This window comes from Microtus pennsylvanicus, chromosome 1 (assembly GCF_037038515.1).
Source record: "Microtus pennsylvanicus isolate mMicPen1 chromosome 1, mMicPen1.hap1, whole genome shotgun sequence".
NCBI classification, from domain to species: Eukaryota; Metazoa; Chordata; class Mammalia; order Rodentia; family Cricetidae; genus Microtus; species Microtus pennsylvanicus.
In genome coordinates this window covers 107,957,745-107,971,249 of record NC_134579.1, presented here as the reverse complement: position 1 = coordinate 107,971,249, position 13,505 = coordinate 107,957,745, and the positions used below count along the sequence as shown (strand labels likewise).

Below are 13,505 nucleotides of genomic sequence, written 5' to 3'. Positions count from 1 at the left end.
TGTATAAGATTGTGAGACAGTGGGGCTAACCTATTGGAAGCTCACAAAGGCCAGCCGGACTGGGATTGAAAAAGCATAGGATAAAACCGGACTCTCTGAACATGGTAGACAGTGAGGGCTGATGAGAAGCCAAGGACTATGGCACTGGGTTTTGATCCAACTTCATGAACTGGCTTTGTGGGAGCCTAGCCTGTTTGGATGCTCACCTTCCTAGACCTGGATGGAGGGGGGAGGACCTTGGACTTCCCACAGGTCAGGGAACCCTGACTGCTCTTTGGACTGGAGAGGGAGGGGGAAAGGAATGGGGGAAGGGGGAGGGAAATGGGAGGCGGGGAGGAGGCGGAAATTTTTTCAATTAAAAAAAAAAGAATGCCAGTCTCCTCAATAGTACATCTGGGCTGCCAGAAGTAGCAGTCCCTTGTCAGCAGTCAGGAGACTAAGGTGGGAGGGCGACAAGGTCCCAAACGACCCCTGCTACTGACAGACGCTGTATAGAAAGGGAAATGGCTATTTGTTCTCATTTCCTCACATTGTATAAGGAGCTACATCTTGTCTACAGCTTTGCCTGCAGGTACACAGTCTGTGTCTATCTTTTTATTACATTTTAATTGATTTTGTGTATCTGTATATAGTGGTATGGGTATGCCATGGCAGGAAAATGGAAGTCCTAGGACAACTCGCAGGAATCAGGTTTTTCCTTCTACTACGTGGGTCTTGGGAGTCTGGATTGGCAGCAAACACCCTTCCCCACTAAGCCATCATTTCAACTCTCTAATATCTGTCTCCCTACAAAACTTTGCTAACCCCTACTCTTGGTCCTAAATAGTAAGGTAACTTGTCTAAGTATCCATGTGTCTGTCACTCTTCTACAGGAGTGCGTTCTGAAGACTGCAATTTTAGGCAGTTTTGCATCATGATTATGCTTAGGAATGTGCTTGCATGAGATTGCATTTTCATTTCCCTGGTTTTATATGGAGCCCTATACATTTTAGTTTATTAAAAAATCTGTTTTGTTAAGAAACTGCCTTTTCAGTATACCATTCTTCTTGGGGAAACACTTGGTATTGGTTTTTTGTTCTGGAACCTGCATAAAATATTTTATTGTTAGCTTTATGCAGAAAATTCATCAGTTTGTTTGGGATAATGGAGGAGGTATAACAGAAATCAATAGGAGCCAATGGCTGAGGGCAAAATAGATGGGAGGGGAGAGCCAAGTCAGGAGGGATTAGCAATCAAGCCAAGATTGCTAGTGGTACTTGCTTGCTAAAAAACTAGGAATACCAGAGGGTTGTGGATCTGGGAGGATGAACTCCAGATGCTGCTGAGCTCTTGTCATTAGCTGTTAGCTGTAGACTAGCGCACCAGTTATCTTAAACAGCATCAGAAAGCCTTCCCAGCCCATTCTGCTGTTCTGTCTGTCGGCAGTCACCAAGGCGCAGTCAGGGCTGAGTCAAAGGAGCGCTTTAGTTGTGTCTGCTTTCAGAGTGAATTGATTTGTCCTGGGTAGAAATTCCCAAGTACAGCTGTGTTTGCCAGCCTGTTCCTCATCGATGCTGTGTCAGCAGCCAAGTGCTCCACACATTTAATAGATGACTTCTTTAGTTCTTCACATCTTGATAGGAGCAACAGCTTCACCACCATCTCAGCAAAGGTCCTGATCCCATGGCTCCATCTTAAAAACTGTCCTGTTGTTGAGGTGGCTCACCCTGTCAGTTGCATGTCTATAATGCCCAGCTGGCTAACATAAATCAGTACTTAGCAAATGGGTGGGGGGCAAAAGTCACTGAGAGGGACCATGCTACTGTGTTTAGTGTTCCAGGCCTTCACACCAGCTATTCAGGAGGCTAAGGAAAGAGGGTGTAAGATCAAGGCCCACGTGGGCTACAGAGTGAGTTACAGGCCAGCCTGGGCAACTTACTGAGAACTTGTTTCAAAATAATAAAGGAAAAAATGAGAGATGGGTGACTCAGTAGTTAAGAGCACTTGGTCTGGAAGCATGAGGACCTAAGTCTAAAGCCCCAGTCCACACATAAAAGCCAGATTTGGTTGCACATGCCAGTAATCACAGCATTGGGCTAGAGACAGGAAGATCCCAAGCGTTCACTGGCCTGCCAGCCTAGCCGAAATGATGAACTGATTTAGTAAAGCAGAAACAACTGAGGATGACACCCAGTCCTGCTTTGACTTCTGATAACCATAGTCTTACATACATGCATCACATACATACCACACACAAAAATAGATAAATAAGCTCGGTGGTGGCACACACCTTCAGTTCCAGCACTCAGGAAGCAGAGGCAGGTGGATCTTTGTGTGTTTGAGGCCAGCCTGGTCTACAAGAACTAGTTCCAGGACAGCCTGGGCTGTTATACAGAGAAACCCTGTCTTGAAAAACCATGAAGGAAGGAAGGAAGGAAGGAAGGAAGGAAGGAAGGAAGGAAGGAAGGAAGGAAGGAAGGAAGGAAGGAAGGGCTGGAAATGTGACTTAGTGGTAGGGTACTTGCCTGGCACACACAAGACTCTGTTTAGTCACCAGTATTGGGGGGGGGGGGTGTCAATAATGTGCTTCCTCTTTGCTGTTAGCTCAAGAATGTGATAAATAGGGTAAGATGTTCCTCATTTCTTTGATTATAATTAGTATATGCTAAATTTTTGTTTTAATTAAAGTAGGATATATCTATAGTTTGAAAGTCAAGTGCACGCTTGTTATGAAGTGTTTGCTCTCCCCCTCCCAGTGCCAGTCTGGGCTCCAGGATTACTTGTGGCATTGGTCTCTGGTATTGGGTGAGGCTCTACCTGCCCTTGCTGTGTCTGTACCTCCGTTCCTCCACATCCTGATTTTAGGTGCTCTGAGATCTTCCTCTGTGACAGACAATAATCTGATTTCACTCACGTGTGCTCCTCAAGCTTCCTCATGTCCAGAGTTTAATACTCCAACCTGGTGGTTTCTCTTTTGGTTGTCTTATCCCTCTGGAGGGATGGAACTGGTTGAAGGTGTGTATGTAAATGTATATTCTAAAAAGGATTCATTAGAATGACTTACAAAGTAGTGGCTGGGTAGTCCAGAAGTTGCTCTCCACATGCTGCAGAGAATGAGAATTAACTGCAGAATGCATGTGACTGGAAGACATGGAAGATTCCAGAGTTGCTTTTCTTCAGTATATATTGGAAGGCCAAAGACACTGGAGTCTGATATCAATAAAAGATGGCAGTTGCAGCAACAGTAGAGTTAGATGAACTCACCAGTAAGAAATGAAGGCAGGGTACTGGAAAGATGACTCAGCAGTTAAAAGCACTGACTTCTCTTCCAGAAGACCAAGGTTTAGTTTTAAGCCACGTGTAATTCCAGTCTCAGGATATCTAACATCTTCTGGCCTCTGAGGGCACCAGGCACACATTGGTGCACAGACAAACATATAGGCAAAATACCCATCCATATAAAGATAAATAAAACTTTTTAAGAGAGAAAGAAATGAAGACGGACAGGCACGCAGCACTGTTTTGCCTCAGACATCATTATCTATCTGGTCTGCCCATTAGAAGATGCTGTCCACTTTGTTCATCTTTCCTGCAAATGCACTTACAGGCCTCCAGAGGCATGTTTCTCATTTGATTCTGTCAAGTTGCTTGCCATCAAGTTGACAAGATTAAGCATCATAAGTCAACCCTTGTCAACTTGCCCCCACTTTTTATATCACGCTTAATTTCCAAATGACGATGATAACTAAGTCATGATTCAACCTGCTGTGACATAAGTGTACTATGTACAACTAAAAACATATTTGTTTTTCCCCCGGAGTAGATAACAAAAGGCCCTGGAAGAATGCTATCTTCAAAGTATAACTTAAGTATAATATAACACTTAATTTTCTTCATGTTATATGGTAACAGAATAGGAAAAGAAAGAAAACATAAATATCTGCTTATTAAATCTATGATCATTTTAACAGTGTCAGACAGAAGCGTGCTTGGCAATTACATTTCTCATTTTTGTGATTGGTCTCTTGGCCATAGTGGTTTATGTTTTTCTGCTACCTATTCATATACTCATCAAGCCCAGGTTTTTTACCTGTGGGTGTGACCTGAAACGTCCTTCATGATACAGGAAGGATTAGAATTTTTGTCCTTCCTGCCTCAGCTCCTGAAGGTTTTAGTTCATTTATCATCCTGCCTGGATTGAGTTGTTACAGTTTCTTACTTACTCAGAACATGGTCACACCAAGAAAGACCCTCCTCTTCTGTTCCACCATTGCAGTCCAGTTTCTTTGTGATGTCTGGATCAATTATTTCTAATAACACTGTAACTCCTTTCTTAGTCGGTTGTCTCAAAGGACATCAGGAATCTCAGTGGCCAGGGGAAAGTCTTAGCTTCCAGTTTAATTGAATCGTTGTAGTCCTTCTTGTGTCTCCTAACAGAAGCATTCCTTCCTCTGGAACCAAGACATCTAGGCTAGCAGAACATAAGATTGCAAGAACAGAAAGCTAAAATGTTGCTAGAAAGCCACTAGTGGTATTGGTGAGTGGTACCAGACCCATTTCTACCCCTTGCTTCATGAATCCTGGCTACAGGAAAAACTACCATATTCTGTACACTGAATCAGAGCATAAATAGTCTTCACGCTACTGCCACTTAATTGGTCCTGTAGCTTTGTCTTGGAAAGGTCATTCGACCATTTTATCAAGCTTACTGCCACACTTTGAGTATGAAATGAGTTCCTTGGCACTCAGCATCAGATGTATTTAGGTCAGCCTTAGCAAATGGGAGTCCATGTTGTTGATCCCATACATAATCTCCACCCTTGCTATTATGACCACTTTGTTCATGGGTCCATTGGGTAATGGCAAGAATGGTCAGGGAAAGGAGTTGATGTCTATCTACAGAACAGGCCATCCTACTTGCTTGTTGACATTCATTTCTACTGATACCACCATCTGATGAGCATTTACATAGGACACAAGTATCTTCACTTAATTTGAAGAGATCTATCTATATTCCTCTTCCCCAAATGTCTTTCTCACCAATTTTCCAATTATGTTCCTTCCAAGTCCCCAGCTGTTCACCCAAACCATTGGGTATGGCCTAGCAGGTACTGTATAATTGCACATCTGTCCAAATAAAGTGTATATGGCCAGCAAGATGGCTTATTGAGTAAAAGGTGCTTGCTACCAAGCCTGATAACCTGAGTTCAAACCCCAGGACCCTCATAGTGGGAGGAGTGAACTATCTCCCATAGGTTGTCCTCTGACCTCAATGCACAACAGTAGCATGGATGCATACAGAGAGAAATAATTTTAAAAAAATGAAATAGTGAATAAAAATTAAAAATATACAACTGTTTTGACCAAAGTTGTACCTACTACAAAGATTTTCCTTTACTGTATTCTTCATGGACTCTTGTCCTCCTTGGTCATCCAGTCACAGAGCATACCTCATGAGGTCACACTTGGGGAGAAAAGGCATTGTTGCAAGAATAGGAACCATCGGCATTTGGGCAACTTCTTTATGTGACTTTAGACCTGCTGGGGCTCACTCACATAAATACCACTTTCAATTGATGATGGATTGCTGCTTTGCATGTCCAACTTCATGACTTGGTAGGTAATGCCCAGGCTATGATGAGCTGTTCAAGTGATGTGATAACTTGGTAGTACATTGTCATTTCCACTAAGACCCAGTAGCAGGCCAAAAGCAGTCTCTCAAAGAAACCCTTGTTTATAGATGACAACAAAGCCTTGCCCCAAAATCCCAAAGGCCTCCACTGTGATTCACCTCTGGGGCCCTGCCAAAGGCTCCAAACACCATCCTTAGGTACCACTGACACCTTAAGAATCATCAGGTTTGCTGGATCATATAGCCCAAGTAGCAGAGCAGCCTGGACTTGTTACAGAGATTGTTGTTGTTTTGGACTCATTCCTGGTACCACAGTCTGTATTAACATGGTACTCTTGACAAAAGAATACAGTGTGTATGTTACAAAAGAGGATTCGCTATCCTGGCACAGATCAGTCTGGGTAGTCTCATAATAGCTGTCTGCCCAGTGAAGAGTCTGAGAAACAAATAGGTGCACAGTTTACAAGCGGCTGGATGCCTTTGCAGTCCCAACTGAAAGCCTGGAAGACTACTGGGGACTTACTATCTTCCACCTATGTGGCAAGACCAAAGAAGCAGGAGTCAAATAATGGCAGCAGTACCAGGAGAGTTGGATGTACTAACTAGCAAGAAGTAAACGCAGCAGCAATGATTTTTCCTTTGGACCACCTCTTCCTGTTTGGTCAAGGGAGGGTCCTCTCCCCTCATTTAATCTTTCCTGGAAATACCCTTAGAGACCCACCAATCAAGATTTTTTTTTTAATTTTATTTATTGGTGTTTTTCCTGTATAGATGTCTGTGTAAGGGTGTCTGATCCCCTGGGACTAGACTCACAGACAGTTGGCCATGTAGGTACTGGGAATTGAACCTGGGTCCTCTAGAAGAGCAGTCAGTGCTCTAAACCGCTGAGCCATCTCTCAAGTCTCAGTGACTGCTTCTGAAGCTGAGGACAGTAGGTCCATCAGCCAGTGTGCACCTGTATGTTGGCTGTTGGCAGCTGTTTCCCAGTCTGCCACTCTAGGCTGAGACTGTGTTCTCAGCTTATAGCCCTAGGCTTTCCTGTGGCTTCTCCATCACCTGAGTAGATTAGCTCCATACAGTCTCTTTGGGGTTCTTGTTTTGTTTGTTGGGGCACATCCTCCAGTAACTTGCCACAAAAGACTCCACGGGGAGTCATATTTCTTATTTTAATTCTTGGATGTCTGAGACTCTTGCTCTTTCTGGATAGATAGTGGGTGGACCTCAAATTGCGGTATAGCTGTGTTTTTTTTCCCTCCAATCTTGGGGTGTTCTGTGCTACCACTTCCCATCCCTTGGCCTAGGCTAAGACTCCCTGATGTCTCCTGTGCGACTGGTACATTGACTGAACAGTGTACTGTGCCAGTGCTATCTCAGGAATGCCTGGACGGAGTCCTTCCATTTGGCACAGCATTCTAGAGAACAAAACAGATGGCCGACAGTGAGGAGACAGCAGGCCCTGCATCTGCGGTTTTGCTTTCCATGGGATCTACAGTCTGAGAATATTCAGTGGAAAATTCCAGAAATAAGCAATTCAAAAGTTTTAAGTTGTGCACTGTTATAAGTTGTATGATAAGATCTCACATTATCTTAGTCCTTCCCATCCAGATTTGATGGTCCCTTTGGCCAACTGTATATGCTATCCTCCTGCTGGTCACTTAGGAATTATCATCAACTGTTGTATCATGGAGTTCATGTTCAAATGACACTTTTAAAGTAGTCTGGCACTGCTATATCCTTGTGCCTGTGTCACCTAATGCCTCACCTGTCACATAGATACTGATTCATTTATTACCCCAAGAAGAATGTGCACAGCACAGTGGGGTGTTTGCAGAATAATCCTGTTCACTTCCATTACATATATTACTGTAGTAGCTCCATTTCATTATTAATTCTGCTGTCACTCTCTCACTGTGACTGATTTCAAGTTAAACGTTTATGAGTGTTAACGTGTGTGTACTAATAAACAGCCGTTCAGGCTCAGTGCTGTTTGCAGTGGCAGATGTTCCCACAGCACAGTGGGCCTACACCTGATTCCAACTAAGGATTTTAGGAAGGTCAACCAGTGGTTGACCAAAGACTTAGAGAAACCTAAGGGATGAGGTGGCGTGGTTCTCAAGAGGCCGCAGAAGAGGAGATGAAGGACTGTTGGGAGTACCTCCCAGACAGATACTGGGCAGAGGTATTGCCAAGAGGTCCAGAAAACTGACTGGAGGCATGGCATTCCCTCGACCAGAACTGCGGACTAAAAGGGTTTAGATGAAAGCCCAAGGCGGTTCTGGACACAGTTGGTTTAGAACATGTCTGAACCCACCAGATCAGAGTGCTGAGTGGACAGTTCTCAGACAGATGCAGCCCAGAGCTGGAGATGGGAATTCTGCAATCATCAGAGGGCTAAAATACAAAGCCTTTGACCTTAGAAAAGCCTGAGGACTACCTGCCAACCAGCTAGAGGTGGGAAGGAGGTTGAAGGACATTGCATAAATGGTATGTAGCCTCAGGACAAAGTCAGAGTGGTCTGGTACCTGACCTCAGGGTGCATCACCAGGGACAGCTAGAGGGTGGGTCACTGCTGCATCTCAGAAGGACTCAGCTGATGACCTGTGAACTTTTTAACATCTCTCCTTTGATGTCCTAGGCATGCCTTAAGGTCTCAGGAAAGCTGTGGCATTTTCTTCCACACACCTGTGCTCAGACTGTCAGCAAGGGCTCTGGAAGATGGTTAGGTAGGACTGGGCTGTAGCTGTGTTGGTAGAGTGGCTGCCTCACACAGAAATCCCTAGCTTTGGTCTCTCCAGCACTGTATCAGCTGAGTGTGTGTCCACGCTGGGAAGGTGAGGACAGGATGCTGAGGGGCTTGAGTCCGTCCTCCACAATACAGCAAGTTCAAGAACAGAGTAAAGGATTATTAGGCAGACTCCACCAGCCTTGCCTTGGAGTATGGCTCATGTAAGCTTGTGCAGAGCTGGAGACATGCTCCTGAGTGTGTCTCCATGTTATGAGCTCACCTTTCGTGTTGCTGTCTAGATGGCCTGGGCAACTGCTGGAGTTTCTCAGTTCATCTAGTGTGTTTTTCTAGTTCTCATGTAATACATTTAGCATAATGTCACATCATAGTTTCACTCGGTTAAAAACCCAGTTCTGGCCAGGCATGGTGAGCTGCCTCAGTAAGCTGACGCAGGGTGGTCACTTGACTCAAAGACCTAGAGGCCTGCCTGGGAACAAAGCAAGACCCCATGTCAAGATGGGGGAAAAAGCAGTACCCTTGGAAAGTTCAGTATAAAGTGCTGAGGACAGCAGAGGCCTCTGGAGAGGGGTTCTGGAGGGAGCAGCCTAGCATTGAAGAGCACAGGTAGCTCCCTGTGCCAGGCACCTGTGTTGCATGGCTCCACTACTCAGATCACGGGTTGTAGGTGTCACTTTTTTTTTCTTTTAAAGTTTTTGTTGTTGGTTTCTGGTTTGGGGGGATCTTTCATGTGTGTGAGTTTCTCTGCATGTATGTGTGCCGTGCATGTGAGGGCCACAAGAAGGGGTTGAATCTCCTGGAACTGGAGGTATAGATAGTTATAAGCTGACCAGTGTGAGTGCTGAAAACGGAACTTGGACCCTCTGCAAGAGCAGTGTATGTTCTTATCCATTGAGCCGTTTCTCCAACCCCCTTTTTTTTTTGTAGTAACATCTTATTTAACCTCATAACTCGCTGTGTTCTGTGTATGACTTTTTGAATAATGTTGTAGGTTGTGTTTGAATGGTTAGTCCAGTAGTATTAAGTAAGTTTACATTTTTATTTGCCTTATGTCTGATACTCTTTTTATCTTGCAAAATATGAAACCTTAAATCATTATGTGGTTTTAAATGTAAGCAAAGTTTTTGCAAAGATAATACAAACGTATACTTGATTGGTAGTAGTATTAACGTTTTTTGAAAAAGGCTACCAGAAGGCTTTAAAGTAAGATTATAAAATGTCAATTAGTATATTTGTAATTTATATTATAAAATCAGGAAGTCTGTGGGTATATGTTTGTGGGGCATTTTTGTGTGTGTGGCTTTTGTTTTTAACTTGGTATGGTATGATGTTGGTACAAATAGCTGCATGGGAACCTGTGTCCTGGAGTCAGCTGGTGACAAGGCTATAAGATGCTTGAGCTGTAGACTTCACTGCTTCAGGGTGTGTAGCCAGGGAGACTGAGCCAGCAGGAATGGGCTAATGTGAGCCATAGTCACTGGCGCTATTTCAGCACTGGGTTATTTGAGAACAGCACAGCTAAGCTCTACTTGCTGAGTGCATCAGGAGCTGCCAAGAACTTGTCACTGTTTTTGAGATATGTCACCCTTGGGACAGTAGCAGTAGCAGGCCCACAGTCTTAGCATTGCAAGGAATTACCACAGGTTATCTGTTCTCACCTCTGCCTTGAACTGTGGGAGGATTTCCAAAAACAGGAGCCAGTGGGTTAAATCTAAGAGGGGCCTCAAGACAAGCAGAGATATCTCACATATGTACCAGAGACAGAAGCAACAGAGTGAGGGCCTGTGTGATTTTGGGGTGGTAAGACCCAAAAGCCCATGGGGCTCAAGTGTGCAGGATGAGCTAATAGGCTCAGGACCGTTGAGAAGCCTGGCTCTCGTGCCATTGTTAGGGCCTGCCTATTGCCTCGGCGCCCCTGACAGGAAAGGCCAGAAGCAGCTGCAGAGGCATTGGACTTCTGAGCTGAATACAGTGACTCCATGCAGGACGTGTAGACAGTAGTTTCTAAAGGAGCAGTAGAGTGAAAACAGATTCCAGAAAGCGTAGTCAGTGTCCAAGCAGGGGCGAGTTAGGGAGTTACCTGGCCAGCCCTGTGGAAAGAGGGCCACCCATCAGTTATTCCTGCAGGGGGAGGGTTCACTCCACATTTAGAGAGGCCTTCCACACCTGCCCTTATTGCACAGAGGAAGAAGATGGGTTGGTTAAGAGAAAATCCACATGGTCTGCAGTGAGTGTTCTTGTGCCTGCCTGCTGTCCACTCATTCCAGAGTGTGAACCTATCAAAGATACAGAAGCAGTGTGGCTGGTGTGGACAGAACCGATGCTGCACTTGGCCAGAGTCTCTTTCCTAGTCATTTGCTATCCTGTTATAGTAGTAATTGTCACATTGCTGTGATCTAATATCTGATGGAAACAACGTGAACTAGGAGGAATTTGTTTTAACTCAAAGTTTCACAGTGTCTCGATTCACTGTGGAATGTGGGAGCTTGAAGGTGAGACTGTTCACATTGTGGTGAGCAGGAAGCAGGGAGTCAGCCAGAGCCAGGCACCAAGAAATGGTTGTCAAAAACCTGCTACTAATAACTGACCGCTAGCCAATCAGGCCTACCTCCTAAAGGTTCCACAACTTCTTCAATGACCGTAAGCTAGGGAGCAAGTGTCAAAAACATGAGCTTATGAGGGACATTATAGATTCAAGCTGTGACACCTGTCGTTGGCCTTTTACTCACAGAACGTGTTTCTTACAGCAACTGTGGCAGCCATGTACTACAGCTACTACATGTTGCCAGATGGCACCTACTGCCTGGCACCACCCCCACCTGGGATCGATGTGACTACTTACTACAGCACTCTTCCAGCTGGAGTGACCGTGTCCAACTCACCTGGTGTGACTACCACTGTACCACCACCTCCTGGGACCACACCTCCACCACCCCCAACCACAGCTGAAACAAGCAGTGGGGTTACCTCCACAACCACCACCACAAGGTACTTGTGCCATCTGCCCGGCGTGGTGACTGCTGCAGCACACCAGTTTTCTTGCTCTGGATTGCATACGTGTGTCTCCAGAATTAGCGTAGTTACTCATATATTAGTACCATACACTTGGACTCGCAGCTTTTGGAAAGCTGAAGCAGAAGGACCAAAGGTTCACGGCTATGGCCAGGCAAAGTCAGGTGGTCTCTGAGTTCAAGGCCATCCTGATTTATACAGTGAGGTCTATGCCAGCCAGAGAAACATAGTGAGTCCCTGTTGCACCACCCCCCCAAAAAAAGTTCAAAACCAGCTAAATAGTTCATTACAGGTATTCCAGCCCTGTAATTCTAGCACTGTGGAGGTAGAAGCAGAAAGGTCAGGAATTGAAGGTGATCTTCAGCTATATAATGAGCTGCAGAGCAAGACCTTATTTAACACTGAAAGTGGGTCTTAAGCAGTGAAATCTAGCCATGTGTAAATGTGGCTCTTGGGCAGCATCCCACATCTGGGTTGCTCTTGTTCAGTGTGTTGACACCTCAGCAGGGCAGTATTTGGCAGGGTCCAAGTGAGGTGAACTGAACTTGTCAATCTTGTAGGGTTTTATATAGTTGGTGAGGGTAGGGCTCTGTTGGCCACTCCTTGAGATCACCAGTTACATAGTTGGCATCTCTGTAAAAACCCAGCGATGGCAGAAGGACAGGAGTGCTCAGCGCCCCATGGAGGGCCCCTGTATGTGTCTCAAGTCCAGTAGAGGCGGCAGGAAAACTTGACTAAAGCCCCTCTCTCTAAGACTTAGAAAGTGAACTGTGGGCTAGGGGTATCACTCAGATCACTAGCCTAGCATATGGGAGGAGTTGGGGACTAACACCTAGAGCCATACTGCTGAGAAGTAAACATGGAGTGAAGGAGGTTGAGCCATGCTAGCCAGCTGTTTTAATGTCTTTTCCTTGTTTTGTTCCTAAGAAGTAGCTCATAGTTAAAAGGGAATACTAATTGGGAGGAAGACTGAACCTACCCATGGGACTTTGGACATCATTCTTTAGTAAATTCCCACTGTTAGTTTGGTTTTGGAGATAGGGTCTAGCTGTGTAAGCCACTCTCTAGCCTTGGGCTTACAGGGTGCCACACGTAGCTTTCTGCGTTGTCACTGACAGTGGTGCTCAGGAGCTGGCTTTGTTAGGTTAGTTAGAAGGCTTCTTGACTTTAGACCAGCAGTTCTCTACCCTTTGGGGATCGAAAAACGTTTTTACAGAGGTCACATCTCAGATATTTACACTATGATTCATAACAGTAGCAAAATTACAATTATGAAGTAGCAACAGAAACAATTTTATGGTTGGGGTTGCCACCACAGCATTAGGAAAATTGAGAACCACTGCTTTAGACCTAGAGTCTTCTTTCATGTCTGAGCCCGAAAGGACCCTCCAGCTGCCATTGCCAGGCTCAAGCCACACTGAGGTCGGGGTTGCTCACCAGCTCTTCTCCACAGTGCGCTTGCTCCCGTGGCCATCATACCCCCGCCCCCTGACATCCAGCCTGTGATCGACAAGCTGGCAGAGTACGTCGCTAGGAACGGCCTTAAGTTTGAGACCAGTGTTCGAGCCAAGAATGATCAAAGGTGAGGTGAGGGTCTGGGGGTTGGACTGGGGTGTGGTTCAGTGCCAGTGTTTGCCGGGCGGGTATTCATAAATTTCTGAGCTCAAGCTCCCACATTGCAAAAACACTCAAAAAATTTTAAGCATGTCAGGTTTATGAGATTTGGGATTTTCGTTTAGCGATCTTGAAATCCTGTCACTATTCCTTTGTTCTTTCATCCTCCCTGGAGTATCTTTAGATAGACATTTTTGTACATCTTGTTAAATTAGTTACAGTTGAAGAGGGGTTTTGCTGTTGTTTTTATTGTGCAGTAAAAATGTAGGTGCTTGAAAGACTGGAATTCACACTTTCCAAGGGTCCTTCTCCCCTACCTGTGGCTGTGTCCATAAAACATGGACTGCATTTTCACCTGTGATATGATCCTGGAGAACAGGTAGCCCTCTGCCCGATTCACATGTTACTGGATAGAGCAAGACCGATCCATGTGGAATCTATGAAGTTGTTGGGATGACCAGTGTCTATGAGATGTCCTTGACAGTGCAAACCATGTGGGAAACACTGAAGCCTGTGTGTGGGTCA

General features: G+C 45.1%; 1 protein-coding gene across 9 annotated transcripts in view; it reads left to right on the top strand.

Moving 5' to 3' along the window:
- The window catches only part of Sfswap (splicing factor SWAP), a 75,668-nt gene that overhangs the window by 32,174 nt on the left and 29,989 nt on the right, over positions 1–13,505 (top strand). For all 9 annotated transcript variants that reach the window (XM_075978002.1, XM_075977991.1, XM_075977993.1 and 6 more), the window contains exons 8-9: positions 11,102–11,342; positions 12,820–12,948. In XM_075978002.1, coding sequence (XP_075834117.1) covers positions 11,102–11,342; positions 12,820–12,948 — 370 coding nt within the window. The remainder of the gene's footprint in view (positions 1–11,101; positions 11,343–12,819; positions 12,949–13,505) is intronic.